Source organism: Gadus chalcogrammus, chromosome 23 (assembly GCF_026213295.1).
Source record: "Gadus chalcogrammus isolate NIFS_2021 chromosome 23, NIFS_Gcha_1.0, whole genome shotgun sequence".
Lineage (NCBI taxonomy): Eukaryota > Metazoa > Chordata > Actinopteri > Gadiformes > Gadidae > Gadus > Gadus chalcogrammus.
Genome location: NC_079434.1, coordinates 9,546,789 through 9,571,578, shown reverse-complemented (window position 1 = coordinate 9,571,578; position 24,790 = coordinate 9,546,789). Strand labels below are relative to the sequence as shown.

Here is a 24,790-nt window from a genome sequence, read left to right as displayed (position 1 = left end):
TTTATAGATTATATTATACATTATATATTATATTTAAAATACTTTTATTTACTAAAATTGTTATGTAAATAAAAAAATAAAAAAGACTCCCATTGTTATGGTTACACTGATTTGCACAATGACATAAGCATTTACTCAACATATTTACATTTAAATCAACGTAGAGGATGGTAGTAGACAATGTTTTATGTAACTTTTATTAAAGTAATATTTTCCTTTCAATGTTAATGTTCAAAAGTGCCGCGACTCGACCCCGGATAAACCTTAGAAGATGAGAAGCGTAGAAACGTCAAATGAAGACGGTTAACTATTCAAGACAGGAGTTCGTGTCCAATTAAAGATTAGGAAAGAATGAGTGACGGTTCAGACAACCGTCACGTAGCCAATCCCATCCCAAAGGGGGTGGGTCCAATGTCTTTATATCGATAGTGGTTCACCGCTTGGTCACGTTCAGATTGTTGTCTACTTGGTTCTCCTGCGGCCTCCTGTTTTATTTTTTAAAAGATAAGAAAGACAGTAGAAATTTGTTAAATATGGTAAGTTGCGTTACTATATGGTAGTTGTAGCAATTTGCACTTAACATCAGGTATGTTGGACTCCTTTATCTTAAGACATGGACAAAGTGTATGGTAGCTTAGCGTTCAGGTAAAATGTCGTTAAATTTGTCCGGCCGACCCGTGTCGCTGGTTCAGCTCTACCGGTTTGGAAACGACTGGATTCATCACGGCTTAACACAACTTTGAGTATATTTTTATGTAGGTTATGCTGTGAGTTAAACGTCGTTCCGTCAACATCGATAGTGGTTCACCACTAGGTTCAGATAGCTGCTTACTTGGTTCGCCTGCGACCTCCGTTTTATTCTTTGAAAGACGTTAGAAATGTGTGAAATATGGCAAGTTGTAGTAGTATATGGTAGTTGTACTAATTTGCATGCAAAAAACGTTGTGTTGGATTCTTTTATCGTAGGAAGACATGGACAAAGTCAAAACCTCATGCGGGCCGGACACATTTAACGGACATTTAAAAAACAACAAAAAAAAACGGGCATTTTTTCAGGTAAAATGTCCGTTAAAAGGTGTCCGGCCCGTTTGATGTTTCGACCCGTGTCGCTGGTCCAGCTCTACCGGTTTGGACCAGACTGGATTTATCACAGCTTAACACATCTTTTTATGTAGTGTATGCTATGAGTTCACCGTCGTTCCGTAAACATGATATTGTTTTTTTTAAATTTGCCGCGCAATGGAGGCCGCCTTGTCGCTGCGCACGACGCTGAAGTTGGCATCCTATTCGGCAATTGCTGTTCCACCTTAAAACGGTTGTGATTGAAAACCACCTAGAATCTTCAAATCGGTCCTGATTGAAAACCACTACACCTAGACTCTTCAAATCTGGACTACATTATCACAGTGAGGCTATACATTATGTAAAACATAGTTTCAGATTTTTGAAACCTTTACCCTATTTGTGAAAATGCAATGCTGTCTGGACCCCTAAAAAGCATTCAAATGAGCCTGTATTGCATTTTCACAAATAGGGTAAAGGTTTCACAAATCTGAAACTATGTTTTACATAATATATAGCCTCACTGTGATAATTTAGTCCAGATTTGAAGAGTCTAGGTGTAGTGGTTTTCAATCAGGACCCGTTCTAATGCAGTCTGGACCCCTAAAAAGCATTAAAATGAGCCTGTATTGCATTTTCACAAATAGAAAAAAGGTTTCACAAATCTGTAACTATGTTTTATATAATGTATAGCCTCACTGTGATAATTTAGTCCAGATTTGAAGAGTCTAGGTGTAGTGGTTTTCAATCAGGACCGATTTAAGGACCAGCAACTGCTGAATCGGATGCTGCGAATCGGATGCCAACTTCAGCGTCTGTCGCTGCGCCCTTCAGTGAGCGCCATGTGATTTGATTTACCGGTAATGGGATTCACTCGCCAGTATTACACCTCCAAAGATAGCTTGGCTCGTCCTTTGTATCCGCAGTCCTTTTGGTTTCCCTGAAGTCCACGTGTCTTCTGCGCAGCACCGCCACAATCATTTGAGATCAACAGTCGATCCGTAAAAATAAACCCTTTTCAAACCGCTACAAAGTGTCTGAAAGGAGTGCAAGAAAGATTTCAGACTGATTTTCCATCACTGTAGCGGGAGTGCATCTCCATCCACGTGGGCCAGGCCGGAGTGCAGATCGGCAACGCCTGCTGGGAGCTGTACTGCCTGGAGCACGGCATCCAGCCGGATGGAAAGATGCTCGGCGATATACCCATCGGCAAGGTGGACGACTCCTTCAACACCTTTTTCAGTGAGACCGGGGCTGGGAAGCACGTCCCCCGGGCTGTGTTCGTAGACCTCGAGCCCACTGTCGTAGGTACGTTAAAATGTTTAGTAAGGACACAGCAAAACATCAGTATAATGGCAGTGGTCTATGGTCTACTATCGTGGTTTAGACTTCAATTAAAGGTCTCTGACTGGAGATACTTTTTGCTTTCAGTTAATTTGAATGTCGATGCATATTTGATAGTAGTTCATTAAGTGTGACTAACATTGTTCTAAAATACGCAAACGTTAATCATTTGTGCCTTGGATGTTTTTAACCCAACCTGCACCTGTCCGATGCGCGGGATCTTTTTTTTGTTGTTTTCAGGTAAGTTTGCACATAGGAGCTTGCTTTAATGTGATGGTCTGGTGTGGTAAAGGATCAGATGCAACATTCAGCTGTACAAAGATATTTATTAGTGCTGTCAAGCGATTAAAATATTTAGTCGAGACTATTCCCGGTGGGCCGTTAATGTTTCGGGGCTGTCGGGCTGATTGCTGCGGGATAACAATATTGCGTTTATAAAAGTTCCTTGCAGCGCTAAAAAATGAAAGCCGTTAAAATTGGTTTGCGTTAACGTGTTAAACTGACCGCACTAATATTTATATTTATCTCTTTGTGTCAATCGGTGTATTTGTGTTTCCCAGATGAGGTCCGCACAGGGACTTATCGCCAGCTGTTCCACCCAGAGCAGTTGCTCACTGGCAAGGAGGATGCTGCCAACAACTACGCCCGTGGCCACTACACAATCGGCAAAGAGATAGTAGACTGTGTGCTGGACAGAGTCCGAAAGCTGGTTAGTCAGAACATCAAGGCTTGTCCAGTGTTCACATTAAGTATACAAACCATGATGAAGTGCACTGAGTTGGTGTACATCTCTCCCCCAGTCGGACCAGTGCACTGGTCTGCAAGGCTTCCTCATCTTCCATAGTTTTGGCGGGGGCACCGGCTCTGGGTTTGCCTCCCTGCTCATGGAAAGACTGTCTGTGGACTACGGCAAGAAATCCAAACTGGAATTTGCAGTCTATCCTGCACCTCAGGTATGGGTGTACTGTACAGTCCACACTGTAGCTTAATTTAAGCTAATGGGGGAATCTCATCTTTAAACTGCCTAAAGTTCAGTCAAGGTTCTCCTTATACACTCAACATTATCTGAGATGAAAGTGCATAATTTTTTTACATAACTAAATTATATACAGTGACCGACATTTTTAACATGGATTTATTATTCCTCCAGGGTGAGGTCGCAAGGAAGTTCTGCTTACGTTTGCACTCTTCGCTAGAGCTTTGGTGTGTTCTTATCTTGAGGAGTGTTCTGAACAGTTCTCCTACCTTTGGTGTCCAGGTGTCCACGGCAGTAGTGGAGCCCTACAACTCTATCCTGACCACCCACACCACACTGGAGCACTCGGACTGTGCCTTCATGGTGGACAACGAGGCCATCTATGACATCTGCCGCCGGAACCTGGACATCGAGCGCCCCACCTACACCAACCTCAACCGCCTGATGGGCCAGATCGTCTCCTCCATCACCGCCTCGCTGCGCTTCGACGGCGCCCTCAACGTGGACCTGACGGAGTTCCAGACCAACTTGGTGCCCTACCCCCGAATCCACTTCCCGCTGGTCACCTACGCCCCGGTCATCTCTGCAGAGAAGGCCTACCACGAGCAGCTCTCCGTGGCGGAGATCACCAACGCCTGCTTCGAGCCGGCCAACCAGATGGTGAAGTGCGACCCTCGCAACGGCAAGTACATGGCCTGCTGCATGCTGTACCGCGGAGACGTGGTGCCAAAGGACGTGAACCAGGCCATCGCCACCATCAAAACCAAGAGAACCATTCAGTTTGTCGACTGGTGCCCCACTGGCTTCAAGGTACCACAACACTTCAGTACCAACGTCTGTTACGGAGGGCATCGAGTACTATAGTATATACATCATACTGTTATTGTTTTTCAATTTAGTAATTTAGGTAACTCTTTTATCCAAAGTGACTTGTAGTGAATTCAGATTCATGTGCAGCTGGGGGTTAGGGGCCTCTGGCAATCCATTTATTGACCACAACACTACCATGCCCCTACCATGCACTACCATCTTCTAAAAGATTAGAAGATGGAGAAAACACCACTATGTATCAAACATAAACTCAAGCTGGTGCCTGATGAACTGAGTCCCTGACTGTATGGTTACCTGATGATCCTATTTGCTCTCCCTGTCAGGTTGGGATCAACTACCAGCCCCCCACAGCGGTGCCAGGGGGGGACCTGGCCAAGGTCCAGAGGGCCGTGTGCATGCTGAGCAACACCACAGCCATCGCTGAGGCCTGGGCACGACTTGACCACAAGTTTGACATGATGTACGCCAAGCGGGCGTTTGTTCACTGGTATGTGGGGGAGGGAATGGAGGAGGGGGAGTTCTCTGAGGCCCGTGAGGACCTTGCTGCACTGGAGAAAGACTACGAGGAGGTGGGGTTGGACTCTACTGAGGGAGATGAAGAGGAAGGAGACGAGTATTAAAACACTCACCCACTGAAGAAGGTTGGCTCTGTTCTCCGTGGGCCTGTTTTTCCTATCCCTAGACTAGCAATAAAATGAGTTCATAGCTTTTGGGAGTTATACTTGACTGTTATTTAAATGTGTTAATGTAAAATAAATACGCTTGAATAGACGTCCACTGTTTTTGTTTTGGTATGTATTCTGTTCTTGAAAATAAAGGATATTGCAGAAACACAACTACATCTAACTATTGATTAAACCGAACTGGAGCAGGGACACATGTTTAATAGTGCTCAAGTAAATAGTTTAAAAAGTTGGTAGGAAAGTATGAAAGCCAGATTTCAACAACAGCATATGAAACATGACTGAACTTGAAAGTAGACTATTACGCATCTTAAATGGTGTAAATAAGTTGGCGCCAGTTAAACGGCAGAAAGAAATGTATAAACAACGTACTTAAAATATTATTTAAATCCATGACTATACTATATGGATTAAAAAAATGCCCGTATCCGAACTCCGCAAGGAGGCGCTGAAAGCTAGCTGGCTTTGTAGCCCCATCAGGGGGACCGATGCTGCGCTGCTACTCGTCGAGCTTAGCCCAGCCCCCCACACGCCTAGCCGGCCTGCTCCAGAGGGGAGGGAAGCGCTGCAGTCGCTGAAGCTCCGCTTATATCTTGCTCCTATATTTTAATTAAGTATTGGTCGGAGTCACTTTCTTTCGTGACGTGCATTCTTATCTAGTCCCTGGCACGCTCTATGGTGTTTTCAGCGTTTGCCCGTTGAATAAGCTTAACGTCCGCTGGTTACAAGGCGTAAACGAAGTGCATTGCTAAGCTAATGTTGCTAACGTGAACTAGCTCGCTAATAACACAGCCGGTGAGGACGTCTTCATCCCCGGGTCAACCCAGCCATTTGCTCCGTGGGACATTATGCGGTAGTTATTCGTTATAAGCATAACACCAACTTCTGTTGGTTTGTATATCAACTGTTTACTGTAGCAATGCTAGAGCTTCATAGTTAGTTGCATGGCTGTTTGTCAGTGTTTTCAGCTAGCCACGACAGGGACGTTGGATTGGATGATTATATGGGTAGCAACACAGGCTAGCATCAGCCACTGGGCAGGGAGTTCAAGTGAGGGAACACTTTATACACAGCGAGAGTTCCTGGCTTTATGATAGTGTAAGTTCCTCTGCGACCAACGCCCCCGTATCTGCACGGCGGTGGACTTGAACCGAGATTTTAAAAAGCGTTCACAGAAAGGATTATTTTTCTCTTCCCAAACTGGATATTGGCCTCCTCATTTGGATCGCCGTGGAAGAGGAGTGTCGCGACATTGAATATTTTTTTTAGGCCTGATTCAACTGTGATTCCTCGCCTACAGCAGTATTTGCGTGCTGGTCCCTTCGATGTGGAGGATTGAGTAGCACCGGCAACCAGATCCCCCACGGCGGACGGACATGCTGAAGTGTATCCCTTTGTGGCGGTGTAACCGCCACGTCGAGTCGGTGGACAAGCGGCATTGTAGCCTGCAGACTGTCCCCGACGAGATATTCCGTTACAGCCGCAGCCTAGAAGAGCTTCTCCTCGATTCAAACCAACTAAAAGAACTACCCAAGGTATGCACCATCTTACAAATTCTTCCCCCCACCTCCGTGTGAATGAGCCCAATGTCAAACATCATATTTCCTAATTTTAAGCTGTGAAGCAACAATTGATGTATGTATTTATGTTGGTGCATGCTGTGATCATAGACTGTTGAATGTTATGTAGTTGGTATGTAGCTCATGGGACATCTGTGCGCTTAGTTATTTAAAGCGCGCGGACACAAAGTTGAGCGGTCTCCCTTGATGGATGCTTGCTTTGTGGAGAGGCATGCAGAGGAGCGTCCTGCTGCAGAGTGGGCGTGCACGGGCCAGCTCGGCACGCCGACTGAGCGCTGGCGTGCACTTTGTTGCCTGTAGTAACGGCAAGAAGTGGTCGGCGCGGGTTTGGCGACTGATCGCTACCAGAGGCATGCTTGGAACCAGTCTCCCTCACTCACACTCTCCTCCCGCCCACTCGTGGGTGTGTACTATGTGGAGGATGTTAGCCGTTGGTGTTTTTGAAGTGAGGTAAAATCGTTGAACATTTGTCCTCTTCATTCCCTCCTGAGTTGTGGAGCCTCAAGCACTGGCCAGAGACCACACAGCACTCATTATGCTGAGCTGGCCACCATTGTTCCCTCCCCTGGACAAGGACAGCTCTGTGACGCGGTTCAGGGGTTCACACAAACGCATTGTGTGGAGAACATGATGCCAGTCGGTTGCATACACTTGGACAGTTGGTTGTGAGGGAGAGCGAGGTCAATTGAACTCCTCTCAGCCAAAATACGGTTATTTCCTGCAAGCCATGTCTTTGTAGTCCCCTGAGAATGGTAAACAATGGACACGCTCACTGTTTGTTTTGGCCCGTCGTACAGATGGGCCAGTGTGCCACTGCTCGTTTGGCGTTCCGCGTGGTTGGGATGCTGTATATCTAGGGTTGTCATCATCGTTGACCAGTTGGTTTCACCCCTGAATGAGTCACACAAAAACGATTTGACTGTTTAGAGCATACGTTCTTTAATCTAGTTACCCCAAAAGACCATTCTGTTGTGTCCGTCTGACATCTTCCCACACACTCGGAAATCTTCCCAGCAGAGAACATCCTAGTTTAGTTTACCTGCCGGAATTGAAGATCCTCCCCAGTCCTCGCCCAGACCCCTACTTGCATAGCCCCCCATATTAAGAATGGCCGGTCTACAGAGCTCAACGACGTGCTTGCTAAGTAGTTCAGCTCGTCTGTCTGCTGGTCAGATCAGAGAGAGGAGACCCTTGTGGTGACAGCTTAAGAGGGTTCAGCTTGAGCCGCAGAGCCGTGAACTTCCCAGGCACAGGCCCCCGTCTGAGTCGCACCAGAGAGGAGGCTGCCATTAGAGTTTGAGGAACTTGACAAAAGACCTACAGTTAATTATTAATCCGTCCTCATGCTCGTGAGGAAGGTGGGGGAAGGGGGGTTTCCCAACACAAAAGGCAGGGATCTTCCTGACTGGGTTAAAGCCTCTTGAGTGAGCCACAGTTCCAGCTCTGGAGCTGAGGGTTGCTCCACAGGTCCGGTGGAAAGGAACACTTGGGGTCCAGACTCGCCCCGGCCACCAGACAGACATAAATGGGCAGTGACAGTTAGGCTTGCTGCCAGCGTGCGGCGTGTAGACATAGAGCATATGGCCTCTCTCCGGTGTCGGAGAGGGGTAAGCTTCTGGAAGGTCAGAGCTGGGCCGGGCTAGGCTGGGCACCGCAGTAGCAGTGAGTGACTGGTTGTATCGGTTAAAGGCCTTTCCCTGTGGAGGTGTCTCTGCATCTTATTCCCCCCGTGTTCCGTGTCTGTGGCTCTCCGGTGTGCAGGTAGGTTAGTTGGAAGAAAATGGCTTTGTTACACTGGCTTTTGTAATTAAGTCTACAAACTACGTCCTTTGCAGTTAATTCCCAATTCCCATTGCATTCCCAAATGTTCCTAGTTCATACTGGCGTACTGGGCAGATTACCAGTAGACCGTTGTACACATCTCAAACGCTGCACCATAACTTACTCATATACGTGTGCGTCTGTAGGCATTTTTACACTGCCAAGCAGCTTGGCATATGTTACAATGTTCACTGTCTTGCCTTTCTAAAACCGAGGGGGTGTATTCCCTCTTTGTCAAGGAGCCGGCTTTCTTGTTTCCTTGGGGCCGAATCATTTGCATGCTCCAAATGTTTTTGTTTGTTTATTATTTAAGCCACTCGCATGCGAATGAGTAGACTACATCTAAGGCTACAAACGCAATTAACTATTTACAAGTGCAAAAACGCCAACATATCCTTTATTTTGCTGACCCCATGTTTGTTATCCCGACAAAAGCCTCATAAGGAAAGTTCCTCTGCTACTTTCGTAAATTGCACCATCTTTCACCGTTGTCTCTGTTGTAGAGAAAATGCAGCATCACCTCTACCCAAGTCCTGCCCCTGGTACCGCAATGTCTAATCGCATTTACATGCAAATGAACCCCCCAATATGTGTAGGGTTTGAGAGGGGACATTGGGGTGCGAAATCAGGATCTAACTGAAGTGGTAGTGCAGTTAGATCCTGTGGCATGAGGGGTTTAAAAATGCGAACAGATGGAGATTTACACGCCTTGGCAGGTTTGCTTTACTTCTGTCTCTCTCTATCTTGTTCAATCTATGTCTCTTTCTCCGTCTGTCTCTCTCTCTTGCTCTCTCTCTCCACTATAAAGTGTCTAAACACCTCTCTTCTTTGTATTGGCAAGTCATGCGGAAAACATCTCTCGTATCAATATAGGATTGATGGCCCAGTCAGAGATAATAAATAGCAGTTTGGCCTCATACCAGTTTAAATATCAAAATAAGAGCAGGCGTCTTCCTCTTTAACTACGTGTTGGTGAATGCAGCCCCTGAGTATAGTACTCGTACATGTTTTGTGTGAACTGGCTATGAATAAAATCCCTTACAAAACTATTTAATTCCTTCCTTGGATGAGGTAGTGCAGTGGAAGACTATAATAGTAGTTCTACGAGCTTTACTGAGTAGTAATCATGTTGTAACGCTCTAAGAGAACAGGCTGTTGACATGTTTCCAAGTCTTTTTGTACAGAGAGAGGGAGAAAGAGGGATGGTCCTGGCTCCTCTCATTCGAGATGGGAGCACGGCCTCTCTGGAGTGTACTCCGAGGAATTCCCCTCGTCCTCGGCTCACTACTGTACAGACCCGACACACACCAGCGCTGCTCTCATACGCTCCAATACATCTCCGGTTTCACTCTGACGCCTTTCACTTAGGCGCCCTAGTTTCTCTTTTCCTCGGTTGTTTGTATTTAGGGAGTTGTGTTGAATGCATTTATTAAAAGACATTTTAATAAATGTCTTTCTTGCCCTCGTCAAACTGTTGATCTGGAGGGGAAACGCTCAGCCTGTAGCTGTGGCTGCAAGATCGTGTTCAGGAAGAGGGAATTATCTTCTTAGCCATCCGTGAGTCCCATGACAGGGTACAAAGTAGTCTATTCAGCGCGTCTCACTGGACCCTCTCGTATCCAATGTCATGGCTGTTGTCTGCAAAATTTCCTCCACCCTGCACAGGGTCTCACCCCGTCCAGCCCGTCTCTGTTGGGGCTCGGTGGATTAACTTAACCTGGGTCTCATCCTCATCCTCATCCGCACTTCCTGAGGAACCACAGCATCGGTTCTCATAAATTACGATTTCTTTTTTTAAATTGTACATAAAAAGAAATTGTTGATTAAAAAAAATAGTAAAATATGATCTGTGGTATTTCCATTCCAATTTTCTCTATTTTTCATTGCATTGTTTGTATTTCTTTACATAAATAATCATTTACAAGTATTGTTTTTGTGTGTGTGTGTGTGTGTGTGTATGTATAGATGTATAGGTGTATATATAATTAAATAAATAAAATGCATAGACAAAAAACATTAATAAACCTGAAGCCGGTGTTCAAACCACTGAGATCACCTTTCCATTAAACCCTATGTTCCGGATCATGTTCTGTTGGGTCTTCAGCTTTTACGAGCGTCTGAATGGGGGAACAAACACCACGTGGGTGTGTCTCCTTGGGCTGTGATGGGTATTGTCTACTTGGCTAAACAGGTTTTTATGCGTGGCCCTGTATTATTAGCACACCCCGGCTAATGGTACGTTCATCTGCAAGCTATAGCTGACCGACATCCCACTTGACTGGTTTGTTGTCGCAAGATGCCAGAGCACACATTACTGGCTCTTGTAGGACGGGCTTGCCCTGGCAAACCATATCATGGTAATGCCATTCTCTGCTTGGGTTGTTGTTCATGGAGCAGTCTCAGATATTGCCTCTAGAGAGATAGAATAGTTGCTGAAGTAGTCTTTGGAGTCTGTGTTCACTCTTGGTCCTGACCCTGTTTCGATCACACTGGAACAAATTTTGGATTATAGAAAAGTTCTGTTTGACGGTGTTCCGGCTAACTAGGCTAGCATCCCCTCAAGGGCTTCCAGGTAGATGTGGCGCTGTGGTCCCTCCTGATTGGCTGGCTGAATGGGGCTGGGCCCTCCTCATCAGTTGGTGGGAACCTGTCTAAGACGGTTGATGAATGAGAACGGCTGCATGCTTGCCCTACTGTAGAAACCTCATTCATCACGGCAGCTCTTTGCTGCCAGTAAACCAACACTGACTTGGTATATTGAAACATTAACTCGGCTATGTAATGTGCACAGTCCACATCGGAATAGGATGGTCAATATTTGACCAAGGATCCACGTGTTCGCCCCTTTCTTCTCGGTGTGGCAGGCCTCAGAGCTGGGCGGTGCCTGTGATATTGGGATACCTGTTCAGTATGGACAAACCCTAATGTGGTTGTTTGAGGCTTGGCATTCAGGTTACTGGACCACTACTTTAAACGTCCTGTGGACGCACATACTCTGATTGCAGCTGCTAGTTTCTTTCATATTTTATGTTGCTAATGTGTCTTTTAAAAATACCAAGTTGCACGCAACCGACTCCTGCGCGGTCTGAAGAATTTCATTGTCCAGAAAGACCTTGTGGTGTACACAGCATTTGATGAATAAAAACGCTTTGACCCTCCCCAAGAAACTAAAACTACTGACAGCTGCCATTATGTTGACATAATATACGTTAAGACATTCTCATGAACATTAGCAGACAAATTAAAGCCTAGCGATTCTTCATGCCTCTCATGGCCCCTCCCCCTCCTCACATTCCATTGGTCAGATTCATCGCGACAAACAAAACACAGGAAACAACTCATTGTGGCCATTCATCTCCTGGTGCTGGATCTCTGGCAGATGAGTTAGTGAGCCACCAGCAGGGAGGATGGATGGATAAAGAGATCAGGTCTTTTCTAATGCATGAGCACATTCAGAAGGGTTCTTTGTCTGGAGAAGTGACCAGCTGGTCCAGCCCAGCCTCCACCCTCTCTTGCCCCATCCCCCACCGTAGAGGAGGTGCGAAGGGGTAGGGTGTGGGTGTGATGAGCCTCTACCGTAGATGGATTAACAGGAGGTGGTTGGGTGGTGGTGGTGGTGGTGTCTTGGCTCCCCCTTTGGAGGAAGTGGAATCCTGGTTCTACATGAGTGGAGGGGTGCTGAGTGGGTCCTCCTCTCCCTCTGGGACCGGACACCCCCTCTCCCAGACCCTCACCCCCTCCAAGGAGGCCAGCAGGACAGGCAGCGTCAGATGGGATCGGTTAAGCCCTCTAAAGCTCTTATGGATGGATCTCCACATGGGTTGGTTTTAGCTCTGGGTGACACAGCACCACACGTGCAGGATATCACACGCACACATGCGCGCACGCACAGACACACACACGGTGTGACTATTCCCCCACTCCACCAACAATACATAATATTAACCCCCAAGGAGGTAATCAAGTTAGGACTATTACTTTTTATTCATTCGGCAGTCACTTTGATCCGTTTCTACAATTACATTTTTGATACATGTCACCATGGAGCAGATCGTGGCGAGGAATCTTGCTTAATGTCCCCTGGCTACTGGCAGGCTGTGGATATTGGGGTTCAAACCTGATAATGTTCGAGTCTTGCCACCCTATACAATACTTCCCTGCCCACAAACTCTTGATGGAGCAACACATATCCACCATCCGCGTTTAGCGGGATTAACGTCATATCTCCGAGTTGTAGTCCAAGGCCATGGTTGCATAGCATGGGAATGTGTATCAACAACACAGACCGTCTGACTACCCTTTATCTGGGCCTGGAACTTTGTTGATCCCTCTCTGCCTAACTCTGTCCGTCTCTTATGCTCTCTCTCGGCCTGTCATGCTCTGTCTCTCATGTTCTGTCCCTCACGCTCTTTCTCTCATGCTATGTCTCTGTCTCTGTCTCTGATGCTCTCTCTCTGGCTCTGATGCTCTCTCTCTGTCTTTGTCTCTCAGGCTCTCCTTAAATTTTTCCGTTTGCGTCCTTCTCCCCATGTCTCTGTGTTCCTTTTTCAACGTCTCATTATGTCTGTCTCCGTCTGTCTCTGTATCGGCCGTCAGATCACCTGACCAAAAGGTGAACGGGCAGGTGAATAACATACATCTGCGGTGAAGGTGGGGGTTGAGGTGGAGGTTATGCACTGCTGACGAGCGGATCTGCAGTTGCAGGGTGGACTAGTACTGCTGGGGCTGCTGCAGCTGCAGCGCAGCGGCAGTACAGGGGAGGAGCATGTTGGCTCTGTGCTATCGGTACACACAGACCCATTTATCTGACCTATCAGGGCTCTCTCTGTGTTCCCGCGGTTACCTCAGGATTTATATCCACCTGTCAAGACATCCCCCTGGAGAAAGGAAGAGAAAGAATAAACCAGTTGGAAATGGCAGAACCAGGTGAAGGATTGAATTTAAGGAGGGATCGGTCCTCTACGGCAACAGGGGAATAAGATGCTCGATGGACGGTCACAACTACCATTAATGCATGGTGCTTCTCTAGTCGACAAGGTCCATACGTAGGAAGTGGAGAGCATGCGGCAGATTATACGAGGTGGTTGGTGTTTAAATTTATCTTTGACATTTCTGTGGCGTTGCGGACGCTGGTCCCAGAACGTTTGATCCAGCAGGGGCCCTGGGCCCACGGCCCCGGTCTGGGTAGCGGCTCTCTGAAGGCCACTGCGGGCCCTCTGGCGTCCTACTTGGCACTATAAGCGCCCGCAAACAAAACCCTGCTGTTTATCTGCACGCCACACACACTTACCGGAGCCATCCGTCGCTTTTGTCTTCCTGTCGCTCCCGAAGCGGACACCCTGCAGCACTCAGGGCTGCACGCTGGGCAGGCCGGCCAGTCGATCGGCCGGGACGGCCCCTAGCTGCTGTCTCTGACACTGTTCTCTATGGTCGTCGTTCACTGTGGTTTATCCCTCGGATGACTATGTCTAGTCATCCGCACACTTTGCTTGATTGACTCTGGTCTGCTTATCTTTATGTCTAGTCATCTGGTTACTGTGCTTGTTAACCGTGGTCTGCTTATCTTTTTTTGTCTAGTCATCTGGTTACTGTGCTTGTTAACCATGGTCTGCTTATCTATATAATATATCTAGTCATTTGGTTACTCTGCTTGTTAACCGTGGTCTGCTTATCTATGTATCTAGTAAACTGTTTACCGTGCTTGTTAACCTTGGTCTGTCTTTCTGTATATCTAGTTATCTATTACCATTTCTTGATTACTTTGGTCTGTCTATCTGTGTATCCATTCCAGTCATCTGCCTACTTTATCCGGTCACCTTGGTCTGCCATCAATTTAGACTGCTTGATCACCCTGGTCTGTCCATATAACTATCAGCTTATTAATTGACTCTGCTAAATTTGATTTGTCGTTCAATCCATATATCTTGTTATCCTCTTGACGCTCTTGATCACGCGAGTCTGTCCTTCTATGTATCTATCTGTTTACTGGGCTCTATTAGCATGGTCTGTCAAACTAGCCATTGTCTCCTTTATTTAATGCCATTCCTTTGGAGGGGGAAACATTGGCAGAACGGGCTGGCAAGCCACCATCTCCATTTGAGCTGCTTGGTGGAGGCCTGTGTTATTCTTGTTGGTTCCTGTTCTAATTGGGAGCGCCCCCTGTTTTGCTGCAAACCGAAATAAGCAAGTTAGGAGGTGGAATACATTGTTCTGGGTCCTAGTGCCGGGCTCCACCCCTCACCGAGAACATCACAACATGCCATACATTTTTGAATGTAGATACGTTCTCTTGTTTGAATTCAACCATGTATATCAATGACTACAGAAACATGTGATTGCCGTCAATAGCTTCTCTGTTAGCAGCCTAGAACTAACTATGCAATGCTGGTGCAAAATCAACCCTAGTACACACACCCTTGTTGGCACAGTGATGTTGTACGGCCCCTCGACAACGCTGACTTTGATAACAACATGGCCGGCCTTGTAACACTTCTGGGAGACTGGCCGTCCCCCAGCGCTCAGCATCCTGGGTCTTTGTCTCGAGCTCCAGCGGTCCTATCGCAGCACCGTGTGCGGTGGCGCTCTCTGAAACTTGTGACGGCACAAGAGCAGTACTCGGTTGATTGGGTTTGGCGGACTGGTGAGCAAACACAACACGGGTCTGGTCCGGCTGACCGGGTCCGACGTGGTGGGGGTGGTTTGGGGTGGCAGTCTGGTCAGGGGCTCGTGGGTGAACCCTGTTTGGAACCATGGGATAAACTCGACGGGGAGGGGGGGTCCCGGGAACATACAGGAGCTGTGTACGGACGTGTGTATGTGTGTGTCATGCTTGCATGTCAAGCACAGGAACTAACAAGGAATAATGGGTGAATAGAATGGATGTTGTCACACGAGAGAATGCACCCATGCGCGTGTGTGTGTGTGTGTGTGTGTGTGTGTGTGTGTGTGTGTGTGTGTGTGTGTGTGTGTGTGTGTGTGTGTGTGTGTGTGTGTGTGTGTGTGTGTGTGTGTGTGTGTGTGTGTGTGTGTGTGTGTGAGAGTGTGTCAGCAGTCTTTTTTAGGCACCCTCAAGCCCTTTTGTATGTCTTTGTTCAGCCAGAAGCCTGCACAAAGTGATTGTCTGTCCACATATTTGCACGTTAATATCTTGTAGCTCCAGCACTTGCCAGGGCTGCCTCGTTTGTTTATGATATTGGGGGTAGTGGGGGGGCGGCCGGTATTTTCACGGCAGTTGAACTCGGTCAGCGAGAGGGAGAGAGGGCCGTTGTAAATCTGCTGACGGGGGGGACGGGGGGGGGGTGATGACGGTCGGGGGCATTGTGTTGTGTGAAGGTCGGGGTCCGGTGATCCGCAGCAACGCTCTGTCGCCGCACAATGCAACTCTTGAGAATTTCGCTCGGCCTTCCGGTCTCCCAGCCAGCTCTAATTATACTCTCCGCTGCAACACTGTTTTGGGTTGGAAAACCAAATTACACTACAAAATAATGTGGGTCGCCCAGGGCCGACGCCCAGAAACATGGGTTGGTTTGGTCGGGTCAACCATGGTCTGTCTCACTCACTCACTCACTCACTCACTCACTCACTCACTCACTCACTCACTCACTCACTCACTCACTCACTCTGTGTGGGAGGGTGTGCAGTTTTGACCGCTGTTCTCCCATTTTAAGACGTTACGCAAGTCCAGAAAAATGGATTCATGCCAATTTCGGGATTCTTTGCTTCTTCGAGTTGATTCGGAAATTGGAAGTAAATGTCAACGTAATGTTTGTTGAAAAATATTGATGGCATTGGCCTACAAGAGGCGCTTAAGTGTATTTGCCACTTTCATATAAAAAACAATGGCGGAGACTGACAGACCTGTAGAGCTGCAACGTTAAACCATATGTCAAAGCCATACTTTTAACCACTACGTTAGACCCATTTGTTAAACCACTAATTTTACCCATACATTAAACTTGTAAGTTAATTCATAGCGTATTTCTTTTACCGAAGCGTAATATTTACGGTATATCAATACATATGTTATTGGCACTCATAAATAGTTGCAAGAGGGTATCGCGAGGTCCCTACCAGTAGCATGAGGAACACACAGATGAAGTGTTCTACGGGGGTCGAGGTAGCCCCAGTCTGCTGAACGCCGCTAGCTCAGTAGAGTTGTTTGCTCTAAGTCATGTGACTTTCCAGGATATTCAGGCATGCCTGGAATCTCCAGGAGGCTGCCCTGCCCTCTCCAAAACCACACACGCATACATTCACAAACTACCCCATGCACGTTCGCACACATGCGCATTCCTTGTGGCAAATCTCACACACCAACCGTTTGCTAACACAAACAAAGTAGCGTGATACGTGTGCTTCCTGGACACAGACAGAGACAGCCAGACAGACAGACACAAACTCTGTCTCTCTCACACACAAACTCTGTCTCTCTCACCCAATAACTCTGTCTCTCTCACACACTAACTCTGTCTCTCTCGAACACACACACACACGCAGGCGTGTTTAGCCACATCTCCAATCAGCGGTGCAGTTTACAGTTCTTAAAAGTTGTCCTGAGACTGTGTCACGGTGATTAAAGTGAACAACTCTAATTCCTCTAGCAGTTTAATTAAGGCTGCCGTCTCTCCCTCCCCCATAGGATTGGCTGAGCTGGGGGAAGGGCAGGAGACTATAAGCTGCTACCCATGGTGTGTGTGGGTCTGGTTGATCGTGTGCATATATACAGTATTGGTTATGGATGGTTAATGTTCAGGTAGAGGTTGGGTTAGATAGGAGGTCACGTTGAGGTCAGTGTTCGGTGGGGGTGACTTCCAGGTAAGGGTCAGGAGAAGGGAAGCATGTGTATGGAAGTACTGTCCAACCCCATCTGCTCTTTATTGACCTGTCTCTGTACTGTCCAACCCCACCTGCTCTTTATTGACCTGTCTCTAGTCTGTACTGTCCAACCTCCAACTGCTCTTTATTGACCTGTCTCTAGTCTGTACTGTCCAACCTCCAACTGCTCTTTATTGACCTGTCTCTAGTCTGTACTGTCCAACCTCCAACTGTTCTTTATTGATCTGTCTCTGTGCTGTCAAGCCCCACCTGCTCTTTATTGACCTTTATCTGTACTGTCCAACCCCACACTGCCCCGTAGTGACCTGTTTCTGTACTGTCCACTGCCCACCAGCTACTTAATGACCTGTCTCTGTGCTGTCTATCCCATACCTGATCCTAACGAGTCACTAGTAAAAAACATCTCATAAATGACTTGATAGTAGGACCCAACAGCCACTTAATGGGGTTTTCGTACAGGATTGTTTCTTGGTAGAGTTTATATTAGGGCTGGGGTACCCAAGTACCATTCTTAACGGCCTAACCGAGGGTCATTACATTGATGTAGACGGACAGACGTATATGTAAACAGACATTAAAGTATGGTATCGGACTAGTACTCCTTTTCCTTTCTCTCTGAAATTTCAAACATCATATTTGATCATTGTAAGGGCATGACCTAAAAGATAGACCTCAAGAAAAAATTAATGATTTAACACTAGAGAAATGAATAACTCGTATAAAGTAGTGCCACGGCCCATATAGTCCACGCGAAGGCCGGCGGAGTGTTTCAGACACACAGGCTCACCAGTATACCAAGAAGAGGTCCTCAACCCAGACGATGCTTACAGTGGAGGCTTCAGCTCTAACACCCATGCATGCTCCCAAGGGTGTATTTTACTGCCACGCAAAAGTCCTCCTGGTTGTGTGTCCCAACGTCACACTGCAGCTCCACCACCCCTCTGCTAGCTCCACCCCCCAACCGTGACACCACTGCTCCTTCAGAGCGGACACATGCAACTCTGCTTCATCACAATAATCATGATGATGATAATCATAACAGACCGTTGGAGACGGTCACCCTGGCAACCTGAAGCTGGGGGCTGGGGAGTGTGTAGTAAGCGGTGGGTGTGTGTGTATGAAGTGGGTGTGTGTATGAAGCGTGTGTGTCTGTGTGTGTGTGTGTGTGTGTGAGTGTGGTAAGCGTGTGTGTGTAGTAAGTGGGGTAAGCGGGGGTGTGTGTATATGAAGCGTGTGTATGTGTGTAGCAAGCGGGTTTGCATGCGTTTGTAGTAAGCTTGTGTGTGTGTGTAGCAAGCGGGTGTGTGTGTCTGTAGTAAGCGGGTGTGCAGTAAGCGGGTGTGTGTGTATATATGAAGCGTGTGTGTGTGTGTGTAGTAAGCGGGTGTGTGTGTTGTAAGCGGGTTTGAATGTGTTTGTAGTAAGCGTGTGTGTGTGTGTGTGTGTGTGTAGCAAGCGGGTGTGTGTGTGTAGTAAGCGGTTGTGTGTATATGAAGTGTGTGTATAGTAAGTGGGTGTGTGTATGTGTGTGTAGAAAGCGGGTATATAGGTGTGTGTAGAAAGCGTGTGTGTAGTAAGCGGGTGTGTGTATGTGTATGAGGCAGGTGGGTGTGTGCGGAGGGGGGGTTTGGGCAGCTGTTCATGCTGATGCAGGGATCAAGACAGCCGTGCGTATGTCTTCCTGTCGACTTAGTGCGGGTGTTATGGTAGTTGCCACTTGTGTGTGTGTGTGTGATGCACGTGGGTTGAGTCCCACTCTTAGTGTGCGTGTGTCTGTCTATTTAGTTTCATGGACTTGTATGAGCAAGGGGGATTCTAGGTAGCTCCCGGTGCATGTGTGTGTGTGTGTGTGTGGGGGGGGGGGGGGGGGATTCTAGGTAGCTCCGGCGGTGCATGTGTGTGTGCGGGGGGTATTCTGGGCGGGGGTGTGTGTGGGGTGCTCCCTGATCCCAGGGCGGCTGGGTGGTAGGTTGTGGGGACAGGGCTGTAATTATGCTGTCTCCATGACGTATTGAAGGTTTGGCTCGTAATCCGTGGAAATGACATCCCCCTCTCCCCCAAGAGTCTGTCTGTCTGTCTCGTGTGTGTTGTGGGTTCATTGTTTAACCTGTGTTATAAAACTGGAGAGAGGGAGAAAGGGCCCAGTCGATGTCGTGAGGTGGACCTAATGTCACATTATATCCTCAAGATTATATGATCTAGATTCTAGAATATACACTCTCCGTTATTCTCAGAACAGTCATGCAGAATACTTTAATGATACGGACCAAACCGCAGTTTCGTTCTAGAACTACCATCTTCACCATTACCTCATCCAAGCCGTATGGACATGTAGACAATTTGTCCAGTGCGCATCATAAATAACGGACGCGTAGGTCAAAGAGTTGTCCCGTTCCTCGCTCAAACTTAAAGGCTATAGGCTTTCCTGTTCCTCGACAACCATCACCAAGGCCTCTCCCCTCTCCCCTGCCTTGCCCCTTAGAGTGCTAAGCAAAGTGAGGCTAGCTTTTCTCTACACCTGACTGTCTCAGGGCCCAGTCACCACACCAAGGCTGGCACACTTTAACACTTAAGCAGCCCAACCCAAATTTGACCTTCACAGAGGCGACTTTGGCCTGCTGTTGCTATGGGATGTCGGTCCTAGAAGGCAGGTTTTGTGCTCTGCCACGGCAGAGGGTGACACTAGCTTCATAGCAGTCTGTGGGTGTGTATTTAACTCTTTAAACCTAGCAAATGATAGGCCTTGAAAAGACGCTTGACCAAGGGGAAAGTGTAGGAACGGTTAGTGTGTCACTTTTGTCCCTGGTCCAGTGTTAATGACCTATCATTTGCAATAGAGTCTACATTGCTGAGGGGACCTGGTCAAAGGTGAGACCTGGTCAAAGGTGAAACCTGTTCTTTTGCTGGTGCTGAAACACCAGCAAAAGAATGGGGAAGTGAACCGGTCCTTATACATCGCGAGGAAGTGAACCGGTCTTTATACAGTATAGATCTTCACAAAGCCGCCTTTCCTGATCCGATGGAGGAAGTACACCTAAAGTTTACCAAGCAAAGAGTGTGGGGCATTTTGAGTCATGGATATACAGTGTCCACTGTGGTTTTCCAGGGAACACAAACTCACACAGGTGTGCCTTAGGTGAATCAGAGGAATGCGGTAAACAAGAGTACTAGTGAATATTGGTTCAAATCTCAGTTAAAGAGCCTCCTTTGACCACCGGTGGTGATGTTCTACGTCGACCCTATAGAGACGTCACACAAGGGCAGTGTGACTGATCTTACATTTCTTTTAATCTTTCTTTCAAGCGCTACCGAATACAGACAGACGTTCTCTGCTGCTGTGGACGCCGTGCTGACGGTTTCACCCTCTGACATAGTTTACTCCATTCTAATCCACGAATCGGATGTCTTCAGGCTCTGTTCGTTTTTCTGCACAATTGTTTTGTATCGACTCTACCTTCTCCTCCTGCCTAGTTTTGTTGTTATACAATACAGCTAATGGTAATACCTCTGCTGCCGATATTGTTAAGCAGCCTACCTCTTCAGTGTTATCAGAAACACAGAAAAATGTCATCACTAATGATCAACTGGTATCTATTGTACTTTTTATTTTATTTATTTTGCACTGATGGATTTTTATGAACTTTTATCTATTGCGCTGCTTTAGGTAGCACATTTGCTATTCTTGTTCTACCTACCTCTAACAGATGTAAACAAGCTTCTAGCTAAAGGGTTGATTCCAAATAATTGTGAGCTGTCCCTGTAAAAATGCAATAAAATAGCCTAGCTAGCTGTTGTGTGTGAGTTGTCTACCACCCTGGCCTATCCCATCTCTAGCAGCTCTGATAAACTACCATTAACTGCTAAAATCGGCAAGCTAGCTAGAGGCTGATGTGTCAGACTTGTCTACCACACCTGGCCTAAATCCCAGCTGGGGCCGCTCTGATGGCCGGTATGGAAACCTGCAGCTAGTGTAACAGCCTCTATAGCCAGGGTTAATGTTTCACCCCAGGGCCAGATAAAGGCCTATCTGGTACCATTATAATTACCACAATCTGTGCTGGGCTCCGCAAACTTCCTGGTGCTTTTATGAAGACCAATCAGTGAGAGAATAGCAGAGATACAGCAGCATAGGATGTTGTGATAGTCTGGATGTAATCAGGGTAAACAGGCAGGGGATTGGAGCACTTTGTTGCCAATGTACTGCCGTTTACAGGACAGACTTAGCTACTGTTAGATGTGTTTACATGGTTTGTTATACATAGAACGCCGTCCTGTACGTCTACTCCCAAGAGTTCCTCTAGGCTGAGGTTCCTCAGAAAGCTCACTCTGCTTCCAAAACGATCCAACTCAACCGTGTTTGCACTGAAACTTTGTGTACACACCCCCAATTTACATGTACGTGCTACCTGTACAGCGCGAGACCAAAGACATGGGCTGAGTGCTGGGGAAGCCCGCCGCCCAGATGCTGTGGGAGATTTGACTGCAGGGCTGCAGGCTGTTCAAATACGTGCGTGTGTGTTTGATCGGCGCCGTGTGTGTTGACAGTGCGCTGTCCGAACAGGAAGAGAGTTTTTAAACAAAGACAAGAAGCCCAGGCGGCGTCGAGAAGGGCGGGGGGTAGGAGGGGGGGATAGGTAGGCTGTTGCCATGACGACAGAAAGACGGATCAGGACCTTCACAGGAAGGGGGTTGAGGTCCTCGTGTGGACTGTAAACAACAGAGCTAGAGAGGTGCTCAGGTTTGTGTTTTGTTTGTGTTTTGGTAGGTGATGTGTTGGCAGGGAGATGGTTGGCAATACAGTTTTCCGTAGATGTTGCTGTCACTGGAACATGAAGTGTAATAGCGAGCTTGAGGTGCAATATCGAACATTGCGCTGTCGAGTCTTTGACATTGCTACTTCTATTGGGGACATCGTGTGTGTGTGTGTCTGTGTGTCTGTGTGTGTGTTTGCGGTGAATGTAATCAGCCCCATGCTGGCTAACGCAGGTGTAATTTGAATATCAGGTTTGAATGCAAATCTCCTCTGAGGCGCCACACACACATCTGCACCTCTGCAAATCACTGTTCAACTCACCTGTGATTTTCAGTTCTTCAGGTATTGTTTCTTTATATGGCCATATTGTGTTTGTGCCATGTAATGTGACCAAGTTAGATTATATATTTATATATTTCATGAGAATTTATTGAATGCATAATAACGCGTTGTTTTAGCATCACTTTTATCCAAAGCATCCTGCAGTCAGTCAATACACATTTTTTGTCAGCCCAAAGAAACGTCTGTTGCATTCACCTTTTGATTCAACGGACAATACATTCAGCCATTTTCAGCCTTGAGGCGAACAAGGTCCAAATCGCCGGGAGCGCCAGTCATTGGTAAGAAGATCACACCTTTCAGAATCACGTGGTCGAGAGAACGCCCGGCGATGACTGCTTTGTTTTGATCCTCGTGGTGATTAAACCCTGGTCACAGGTCATAGGTCGGGAGGTCAGAGAGGTGTTACATGGCGTTGTTTGGTCTAACCCTGGCTTACAACAACAACAACACCACCGAATAAAGCCACCTTCCCGCCGCTGGAGGGATTAGCTTAACGTGTGCGTACAGGATGAGTCTAGATGATAAACAACGTGAGGAGAGCGACCACGGCCTGCAGGAAACACTCTGCATGTCTCCTTACCATTGATATTCTTTTCACAGAACCAAGCTGACCTACAGCCATCCTTATTCTAAGCTGTACTTCAGGGTTCCCACAAAAAAAGTTAAGCAGAGGTGGGAAATGCTTTGAGAAAGGGGCAAGCGACGCAGGGCTGTAACCTCAAAGTCCCTATTCAAGTTGTCGTTACTGGAGTCGACTCAAGTACTGCAGGTAAAACAATCGCGGGTCTAAAAACAAATTATAATGTTAGTATGTAAGCATTAACCAAACTGTAAACTGAACCCTCAAACAACAGTGTGAAAGCGGGGCAGAAAGAGAGGCCAGCTCAAGCAGTCCACCCCGCCAGAGCCACGGTGACGGCGCTCGCTGAGTCTGCCCCTCGTACCTTGCTTTGTATGCTTTATTGTAAGTGTTTAGTGCAGACTTTGCGCGTGTAGTTCAGCGAAAATGCAATTTGTTTGTAGAGGTGGACATTCGTTTAGCGTAGATGCTGCGCCTCACCTATATACACACTATGGGATACCCTGCATATATTTGGGTGTAAGATAGTGTGGTGGCTGCAGTAGTAGGGCAGACCCTCTGCGACAATGTACTGGGTTTGATTCCCAATGACTGCAGCCTACCTGTCAGCATCCTAGATCTGGATACGCTTGCACAGGTCAACGTGGATCAAAGCATCTGCTAATAGTAGCAGTCATATTGTTGTTATTCCTAGAGTTGTTCCTATGCCTGATTTCGGAAATGCCTCTGATGCAGCTAAAAATGCTGGATCGGGCATCAGGGAGTAGGGATGTCCCGATCCAGCTTTTTGCACTTCCGATCCGATACCGATATTGTAGCTTTTAGCATCGGCCGATACCGATACCGGCCGATCCAAGCATGTATTAAAGATTAAAGATATTTACTTATTTTGTTGTACTACTCATGTTGAAAAGGGTTTTACTCTTAAGAACAACTAGCCAACTTAATTAGGTTAGTTTGAATAATCCACAATAGTTGGTAATGAGAAGCTGACCTGTTTATTCAGGGTTAAATAAACACAAAATAGACAAAATAATAAATAGTCAAATTACCAAACACACACTGAATTGGCATCAGTGCTCTGTTCTTGAACAACAAGAGTGTAAACAATATTGTAAACAATATAACATTATATATAAAAGCAACACACACAAAACCTGAGTAGAAAATAGTCAAATTACCACACACACAGTGTGCGCTAGGTGTGCTGAACAACGCGGACCGGATTTGGGGGGAAAAGCGGAAAAAAACTGGAAGGGATTACCTACATTGGTGCGCGGACCGGAGTTTTGAAAACATACTGGATCGGGAGTCCGGATTGGGATTTTCCCGTGCAGTCCGATCCGATATTGATATGCATTTTTTTGCTAATATCGGCGGCCGATCCGATCCAAATATCGGATCGGGACATCCCTAGGAGTACACAAGTCTATGTACCGATCTGATATGACGTAATGTATTAGCCCCTTTAAAATCCACTTTAATATAGTTTCACCCGGCGTGAATCCATTTTTCTTCACTTTCTGCTACTGGCAACTACTGTTTGAGAGCAGCGAAGAAGAATTGATTGCCACCGGTAATTTATCCACAGGAACAGGTGCCAGAGGTGACTTGGCGGTCACCACATTCGTTAGTCGTCCTGTGTGTGACCAGACCTGGGTTGTTTCTGAGCTCCGATAGCGGTGTGTTAAGCTGAGGGGATGCTGATCTTCGGGTCTGTTAATAACCCGATAGCTGGCAGCTCATGGGTTTGCAACAAACAGTACAGTATGTTCTGTTATAGCACGGCGTCCTCGCTCTCCTACCCTCTGCGTCTCTTTCCATCCGACACTATATATACACCCTTTTCTCCTGCTAAGGATTCTCCATGAGTCGATCGCTCACTTCCTCACTCTCTCACTATGTTTCTGTGTGTCTTTTTCCGTCGCTAATTCATACGTGTCCCCGTACGCTGTCTCTTTCCCACTTTGCCTCTGTCTCTAC

General features: G+C 47.0%; 2 protein-coding genes across 5 annotated transcripts in view; both read left to right on the top strand.

The window, feature by feature from the left end:
* The first annotated feature begins 383 nt into the window (after positions 1-383).
* On the top strand, positions 384-4,984 carry LOC130377171 (tubulin alpha chain, testis-specific-like). Its single transcript, XM_056584193.1, has 6 exons — positions 384-536; positions 2,148-2,370; positions 2,967-3,115; positions 3,207-3,359; positions 3,665-4,192; positions 4,537-4,984. Exons 1-6 carry the CDS (start codon positions 534-536, stop codon positions 4,831-4,833), a joined length of 1,353 nt encoding a protein of 450 aa, XP_056440168.1. The 5' UTR covers positions 384-533; the 3' UTR covers positions 4,834-4,984.
* A 405-nt stretch (positions 4,985-5,389) lies between these two features.
* Positions 5,390-24,790, top strand: part of scrib (scribble planar cell polarity protein) — a 76,145-nt gene continuing 56,744 nt past the window's right edge. For all 4 annotated transcript variants that reach the window (XM_056584141.1, XM_056584143.1, XM_056584144.1 and 1 more), the window contains exon 1: positions 5,390-6,431. In XM_056584141.1, the coding sequence (XP_056440116.1) occupies positions 6,273-6,431 (159 nt within the window). In that variant the 5' untranslated portion in view covers positions 5,390-6,272. The remainder of the gene's footprint in view (positions 6,432-24,790) is intronic.